This window comes from Cervus elaphus, chromosome 22, assembly GCF_910594005.1.
Source record: "Cervus elaphus chromosome 22, mCerEla1.1, whole genome shotgun sequence".
Classification (NCBI taxonomy): Eukaryota; Metazoa; Chordata; class Mammalia; order Artiodactyla; family Cervidae; genus Cervus; species Cervus elaphus.
This window is the reverse complement of record NC_057836.1, coordinates 5,843,478-5,851,881: the sequence shown is the minus strand read 5'-3', so window position 1 is coordinate 5,851,881 and position 8,404 is coordinate 5,843,478. Positions and strand designations below refer to the sequence as shown.

General features: G+C 53.9%; 1 protein-coding gene across 1 annotated transcript in view; it reads right to left on the bottom strand.

Annotated features, from left to right (window-relative positions):
- Nucleotides 1-594: 594 nt before the first annotated feature.
- EFCAB6 (EF-hand calcium binding domain 6) overlaps nucleotides 595-8,404 on the bottom strand; it is a 248,362-nt gene continuing 240,552 nt past the window's right edge. Inside the window, exons 31-32 of the mRNA XM_043882452.1 lie at nucleotides 5,033-5,182; nucleotides 595-1,024 (exon numbers count right to left, since the gene is read on the bottom strand). Of these exons, the coding sequence (XP_043738387.1) occupies nucleotides 902-1,024; nucleotides 5,033-5,182 (273 nt within the window). The 3' untranslated portion in view covers nucleotides 595-901. The remainder of the gene's footprint in view (nucleotides 1,025-5,032; nucleotides 5,183-8,404) is intronic.

Here is an 8,404-nt window from a genome sequence, read left to right as displayed (position 1 = left end):
CCTTGCAGAACCTTCCAGAAGGCAACAGAGTCTGTCTCCTTTCCATCTGCTTCATGACGGGTGGATAGGATTATGGTGATTTAAAACTTCTCCTGGCTTGTCTTTCCTGGTGTGACTTCCCTGGTGGCTCAGACGGTAAAGAGGGAGACCTGGGTTCGATCCCTGGGTGGGGAAGATCCCCTGGAGGAGGAAATGACAACCCCCTCCAGTATTCTTGCCTGGAGAATCCCTTGGACAGAAAAGCCTGGCGGGATACAGTCCATGGGGTCGCAAAGAGTCGGACACGACTGAGCGACCAAGCACCCAGCATAGCCCTTAGTCCGTCAGACCCTGTCGTGTCCGGAAATGGGTGCTGCCCGCCCGGAAGGGCTGAGCCCCCACTGCACCCATGGGGCCTGACTCAGATGGCGGCCGCTCCTCGTGGGGTCCGGCTGGCGCCTGTGCCCCCAGGACAGAGACGTGGCCCTGTGGACAAGCCTGGCAGGGGCGCAGGTCTGACCCATGTCGGGGATGCCCGGTGGCCTGGGTGGAGCAGGGGTGTCCCCCCGAGTCACCCAGCAGGCTCTTAACGAATAAAACTGGCAGAAATTCTGAGTTTCCAAGTTTATTGTTGGTGGTTCTTTTAAAGTCTCAAGAATCATTCTTGCAAAGGCTAACATTTTAATCTGCTCAGACTAAGAGGGGTCCTGAGCTCAGCGGGGCAGCCTGGGGCCCTCCGGAGCGGCCGCTGCCAACCCTGGAGCCCAGGCCTGCCTGGGCTGACCTCTGAAAGATGCAGGCGGGGCGTGGGTGTGGGCTGGGCTTGGGGGGGACGCCCCAGACGTTCATGAGACTCTCCGCTGATAGGTTTCCTGGCCCTGCGGTCCCCGTCTGTCAGCGCTGGGCTCGCGGCGCAGGGCCTCTACTGGAGGAAGGCCCGGAGGAAGTCGTTGTAGGAGATTTTGGAAGACAGCGTCTTGTCGTAATACTCCAGGATGTGGAAGAACTCCTCCTCGGAGAGGTTGATGCTGTACTGCCTCAGGACCTGCGGGGAGAGGAGCTGCCCCTGGTACCGGAGCCGTTCAAGGCCAAGACCAAGGAGGCCGGCTGCCAGGAAGGGGCTGGGCCCTTGCCCACCTCTCCTCCCACCCCGAGCCTGGACAGCCCACCTCCAGAGTCATGCCTCCCTCCGCCCCCCTCAACCCCTCCAACCAGGCAGCCCTGTCTAGCAACACAGGTGTCGAGAGGCTGGTCAACGTGGAGGACGAGGAAGATGGACAGAGCGGAGGGGACTGGAGGGGAGACTGGCCATGGAGCCTTAACTATGCGGGAGGCCTCGGGGTGCAGCTTCAAGGGAGGGGAGGAGGACAGGCCTGCACGTGCAGGCTGCAGACAGTAGTTATGACTCAACAGTAATACATCCCATGGCAGAGCCTGCTGCTTTCCCAACCAATATCCATTGGCCCTTCCCCTTCCATTGTCAGACCCTGATTTTCTTCCAGGCTGCTGTGTGCCCAGCTAAAAGGAAAGGTGACAATTCTCAGCCTCTCTCATGGTTCTGGCCACTAAAATGAAATGAGAATGCTATTGCTGGACTTCTGGGAAGCTTCCTCTAAAGAAAACAGGCTTGCCCTCCTTCTCTCTTCCCTGATGCTTAGAATGCTGAAGTGATGCTGGGGCTCCAGCAGACATCTTGGGCTATGAGGCAACCTTGGGGAAGGAATCCAGGTAATGAGAATGGTAGAAAAAAAAATACAGTTGTCCCTGAAGACAGTCCAGCCACCATGCCAGCTCTGGACTTCCTACCTCTGAGATTCTTTTACATGTTCAGTTCAGTTCGGTCGCTCAGTCGTGACCGACTCTTTGCGACCCCATGAATCACAGCACGCCACGCCTCCCTGTCCATCACCAACTCCCAGAGTCTACCCAAACCCATGTCCATCGAGTCAGTGATGCCATCCAGCCATCCCATCTTCTGTCGTCCCCTTCTCCTCCTGCCCTCAATCCTTCCCAGCATCAGGGCCTTTTCCAATGAGTCAACTCTTCTCATCAGGTGGCCAAAGTACTGGAGTTTCAGCTTCAACATCAGTCCTACCAATGAACACCCAGGACTGATCTCCTTCAGGATGGACTGGTTGGATCTCCTTGCAGTCCAAGGGACTCTCAAGAGTCTTCTCCAGCACCACAGTTCAAAAGCATCAATTCTTCAGTGCTCAGCTTTCTTTATAGTCCAACTCTCACATCCATACATGACTACTGGAAAAACCATAGCCTTGACTAGACAGACCTTTGTTGGGAAAGTAATGTCTCTGCTTTTAAATATGCTGTCTAGGTTGGTCATAACTTTCCTTCTAAGGAGTAAGTGTCTTTTAATTTCATGGCTGCAATCACCATCTGCAGTGATTTTGGAGCCTAAAAAAATAAAGTCTGACACTGTTTCCACTGTTTCCCCATCTATTTCCCATGAAGTGATGGGACCAGATGCCATGATCTTAGTTTTCTGAATGTTGAGCTTTAAGCCAACTTTTTCACTCTCCTTCACTTTCATCAAGAGGCTTTTTAGTTCCTCTTCACTTTCTGCCATAAGGGTGGTGTCATCTGCATATCTGAGGTTATTGATATTTCTCTTGGCAATCTTGATTCCAGCTTGTGCCTCTTCCAGCTCAGCATTTCTCATGATGTACTCTGCAGATAAGTTAAATAAGCAGGGTGACAATATACAGCCTTGACGTACTCCTTTTCCTATTTGGGACCAGTCTGTTGTTCCATGTCCAGTTCTAACTGTTGCTTCCTGACCTGCATACAGGTTTCTCAAGAGGCAGGTCAGGTGGTCTGGTATTCCCATCTCCTTCAGAATTTTCCACAGTTTATTGGGATCCACACAGTCAAAGGCTTTGGCATAGTCAATAAAGCAGAAATAGATGTATTTTTGGAACTCTCTTGCTTTTTCAATGATCTGGTGGATATTGGCAATTTGATCTCTGGTTCCTCTGCCTTTTCTAAAACCAGCTTGAACATCTGGAAGTTAACGGTTTACATATTGCTGAATCCTGGCTTGGAGAATTTTGAGCATTACTTTATTATTGTGTGAGATGAGTGCAATTGTGCGGTAGTTCGAGCATTCTTTGGTATTGCCTTTCTTTGGGATTGGAATGAAAACTGAACTTTTCCAGTCCTATGGCCACTGCTGAGCAAACTACCATGTCTAAGCCGCTATAATTTATTTCACCTCTGTTACGTGCAACTGAGACAAATTGTGATAGATACCTTATTAAATAAATACAAAGATTAGGTTATACATTTCCTATGTATGTTTTGTGTTATAATTCATTTCTCAGAGGAGGTTAGAGAGTGGGGTTGGAAGACCTCAAGTTTCCTCCAGGGCTGGCAGGACTGGCCCGGGCCCATGAGGCTGAGGGCAGCTGGCCTGCCTCTGGGGCTGATGGGCTGAGAGCAGGAAAAAGGAGTGAACCTGGGTGTCCGGAGGGCCCAGCACCCATCAGGTCTCATTGCCAAGGGCAATGTCTCCGTTTCTCTTGCCCCCTCCCAGCTTGTTACCCGCCCTGAGTTCCTAGGGTGTTATCTTCTTTCTCTTCTCCGGCTGAGAATTGTATTTGACCCCAAAGTAAAGACCAGGGCTTCTCTGGTGGTTCAGACTGTAAAGAATCTGCCTGCAATGCAGGAGACCCAGGTTTGATCCATGGGTCGGGAAGATCCCCTGGAGGAGGGCATGGCAACCCACTCCAGTATTCTTGCCTGGAGAATTCCATGGGCAGAGGAGCCTGGCGGGCTACAGTCCATGGTCTTGCAAAGGGTTGGACACGAGTGAGTGACTAACGTCCACACATACAAAGTAAAGACCAGCGCTGTGAGCCGGAGGCCACGTGGGGGTGGTGACGGGGTATTCACCACCAGCAGCCACAGGCCTGGCCCCACCCACAGTGTGTGTGTTGGTGGGGGCCTCCAGGGGGCCCCTCACTTTCTAATGCCCTGCATGGGGTCCGTGCAAATTCAGACCCACTAACTGCAGTTCATCTGCCTGCACCGCTCTTTAAGAAAAGCTTTTTTACTTAAAAAAACTTTTTGTTTTAGTTGTTGAAGCACAGAGAAATCTAAGGAATACATTTTTCCTAAGTGCACTAAGAAGTCATAAACCTTTCTTGCTTTGATGTCTTGACGGAGTTTTTTTCCCTGGCTGTACTATTTGATTTTTAATCTAACATTCTAGACTTCAATTATTTTTTCAACCTCAGTGGTTGGCTAGGGAGGGGATGGGAGAGAGAAGCAAAGAATGGGAGCAGGCCTGCTGACAATTTGAGGAGATCTGCATTATTCCAAATGTGGGAGTTTTAAGTAACCCTTGAGGGTGACCCGTTTCTTTCCCTCGGGAGAAAATCCTCCAGAGGTTAACCTCCAAAGGTTCTGTGGGGTAAAGGCCAGCATAGATTCTGCTCCAGAGGTTGTGCTGTGGGAGGGCATCATGATCACAGCTGGTGGACTGGGGCGGGTGAGGTGCTCCCCCAGACCAGCAGGAAAGGCCCCGGAGTCCAGTCTCTGCTGGGGGAGCTGGTTGGCCAGACTGCATGGTCCGGGGTGGGCAGCCCCTCCATGCTAGGAAAGCGGAGGGGGAGGGGAGGGCCGAGCCGGGGGGCTCTTGCAGGGCAGGGCTGGGGTCTGCCGACCCTGAGTAGCCACGCCCGGGACGTGCTTCAGTCCCCCAGGTCGTCATTCTGCTCTGGCCTTGTGTGGGGTGCGGGCAGGACTCTGAGGAGCAGCGGCAGCGGACGGCTGCACTCAGGTGTCGGTGCCCCGGAAGGCCCAGCGGGATTCTAGAAGCCTTCGGGGAGGGGACAGCCTGGGGTTGGCCGCAGAGCGACAAGTGGACGCGGCCCCCAGAAACCTGGGGGAGCCCAGGAAGTGAGGTCTGGACAGCTTGCCCACGCCTGGGCCTTCCTCCGGGGCTGGGGGCTCCTTTGGTGAGGTTTCTCTGGCTGCTGGCATTTGGTGACCGCGTCCTGTTCGGAGGGGACAGCCTTACAAGAGCCGTGCTCACCTTCCTGAAGTCAGCCACGCTGAGAAACCCCGTCCCGCCCTCGTCGTAGGCCTTGAACGTGCGCCGCATCGGCCTCCAGCAGTGCACGATCTTGGGCTGAATCCGAAGCAAGGCGGAGTAAAAGGAGGACGTCTCGGCGCCGGCTTCTTTCTGGGAGAAGAGCCAAAACCCACGAGGTGGTGAGAAAGCAGCTCTGGGGTGGGAAGGGTGGTGCGCACAGGCTGTGGCCCAAGGGGGAGGGAGGGGGCTGCGAGCTCCTCTCCGGGGCCTCGCTTCCGTCTTGGCCTCCAGGGCTCACTTCCCACCCAGGGCTCCCCGCTGGAAGGGAGTCTGCAGGCTCGTCCCAGGTGGCTTGGTGGTAAAGGATCTGCCTGCCAGCGTAGGAGATGCAGGTTCAATTCCTGAGTAGGGAAGATCCTCTGGAGAAGGAGATGGCAACCCGAACCAGTATTTTCGCCTGGAGAATCCCATGGACAGAGGAGCCTGGCGGGCTCCAGTCCACGGGGCCACAAAGAATAACTAAACAAAGCTCATCACAACAGCATCTCCTCGGGGGAATGTAGGTCTTTTCACCCCTATTTCCTGGATTGGGAAATGGAGGCGCAGGGAGGCAAAGGGGCAGGAGCAGGACCCCTCGGGCTCCGTTTGATGCCAACACCTCCCAGGCCGCCTCCCAGGGCACCCCTCCCTGTGTATTTGAGGGGGACAAAAAAAGAGATTTGGTTAGGATCTTCTAGTAGGTTCTTACAATGAACAGAGTTTTTAAAAAATGGCAAGGCTGTAATTATATCTAGTAATTAGACAGCGTACTACACTGTGATTATTTCATTTAGGTGCTATTAGATTTGAAAACAAGACATTTTAGCATGATTCAGCCCCAGCGCATGTCTGAATACCACAGAGGTGAACTGTAGGCAATAATGTGTAACACATTTTGGGAAAGTCTAATTTTTAACATGGCACCACACAAAACACATTAGCACAATGTTAAATTGCTTTCAATTTTTACATCCTTCAGCACCTATGATAGAAACTCACCAGATGCCCTGTGCCTTCATCAGCGGCCGGTTTACCAATCAGCTGGTCCCCGTCCACGGAAGAGAAGGGATTCTGTGAGCATTGCTCTTCCCACACCTAAGTCCGGCTTGAGAAAGGGTTTTTCCATCCCAGCCCGGGACACCAACCCACCCAGGGGTCCTCTGCCGCTAGCAGTGCCCCCCCAGAAGCAAAGTCCCAGGGCTCCCCTGGTAGCTCAGTTGATAAAACTCCGCCTACAAATGCAGGAGAGACGGGGGTTAGAGCGCCGGTCCTGGAGGATTCCACGTGCCTGGGAGCAGCTAAGCCAGTGCGCCACAACTACTGGAGGTGAAAGTGACGTCGCTCAGTCATGTCCGACTCTTTGCGACCCCATGGACTGTAACCTACCAGGCTCCTGCGTCCGTGGGATTTTCCAGGCAAGAGTACCGGAGTGGGTAGCCATTACCCTCTCTAGGGGATCTTCCCGATCCAGGGATCGGACCCGGGTTTCCGGCATTGCAGGCAGATGCTTTACCGTCTGAGCCTCCAGGGAAACCTGTGGTCAAGAGCCCGGGGGCTGTAACTCCTGAAGCCCAGGTGCCTAGAGCCTGTGCTCTGCAACAAGAGAAGCCAGCGCGAGAGGAGCCTGTGCAGCAAGAAAAGACCCAGCATGACCAAAATAAATGAATAACTAGAATTATTACAAAAAAGCAAAGCCCCAGCTCACTTCCTCAGAGGAGTGCATCTGCTAAGGCTACAGAGAAAGCCTCAAAGCGCTAGAAAAGGAAATGGCCCTTGAGATGGCTGGCATGGTGGGGCCAGGCTGGGGCCGCCTGCAGAGGGGACCTGGCAGGGGCAGGGCAGGCCCTGGTCCCACTCCTTCCTGGGAGAGGCTCCTGGGAGTCTCACCGCCTGTCAACCAGGCCCAGGGTGGGCTCCTGGATGGAAGGCAGGACTGTCCTGAGCCGCGGAGTGGAGGCTGTGGTTGGAGTTTGGGTAACCGACCAGAGCTGGGGTTGAGGCAGGGGCACACGGAGGTGAGCTGGGACATTTGCCCCAGGGGCCCAGGCTCCTGGTTGGGGGGTGGGGGGTCCTATTCTGGAGCGCCTCTCACTTCCCATGCACAATCTCAGTCAGGCGCCCCCCCGCCCAAGGCCGTCCACGGGCAGCCTTCGGGCGCCTCTGTGAGGGTAGGTGGTGCCCCTGGGAGCAGGCTGGCCTCTGCACACGGGGGGCTTGGAAGGGGGCATGGAGCCTCTTCCCAGCAGGCCACCCCTCACTTACAGAATTGAGGCCCGAAGAAGCGGAGGAGGGCCAGAGTGGGCAGGGGTCTCCATGGCTCTCCAATTATGCTCGCAGGCGGGCCCTCTGACGAACAAGGCAAGTATTTTCTCTACTTACAGAATAACTGAGCTAGAGAAAGAATTGTCATAATGCTAAGTTTTTCTTCCATAGTTTGATGTAAGCCTTTGGTGCTAGCTCTTGCTTGTCTAAACTAGAAACTGTGGTTAAGATTCGGCCTGATTTTGCACAAAATGACAGATTTCACTGCATCGAATCCACTGCTTGCTGGCTGGCACACCATCACTGGGCCGCAGCTGGGATGCGGGGGCCTGGGGGTGGTCTGGGTGGAGGGGTTGCTGGGCTTGCCCCACACCTCTGGTCCCCACAACTGGGTCTGAGGGTGACTGGCATTGGCCATGTTTGTCTCCAAGTCAACAATGCCTGTTTGTACTTATTTAATTCAGTGTAACTCAATTCAGTGCTACAGATGATAGAATATGAGTGTGGAAAAGTCTTCATGCTTTGGAAAGACTTGAGAGAGGTGCATCCTTAACAGTGCGGTTGAACTGGGTGTGGGTGAGAATCATACAGTTACAAATGCCAGAAAAAAGGTAAAAATCCAGGGGCCCCCCAGTTGCAAGACTTAAGCGTCTTTAGGGTCTCATTCCTCTTTAAAGAAGCAACAAGAGGATTGCAGACAATGCATCGTGGGTGCAGCTTATGCAAGAAAGATCACGCGTCTTTGAGCAAGGTCTGCCCGTCTCAGATGTCTGATGAGCGGGCATGCGGTTACGTGTAAGGTACAGGTGTCTCCCTTCACTGTGGCCGCCACCCCACCTGCATCTCCAGTTAGGTGACTGAGACCTGCTCCCAGCCGCCCTGTGATCCCCCGACACTGTTCTCTCTGTCAACCCACAGAGGTCCCCTCGGGCAGATGCCACTCAAGCAGCTTGAGAGCCTGGGATCCAGGCTGCTGGCTCCCAGCCTGGGGTCTCCAGACCTTTACAGGGTTGTGAAGGTTCATACGTGCACCACTTGTATGAAGTGAAACGATAGGGTTTAGGAGGAGTT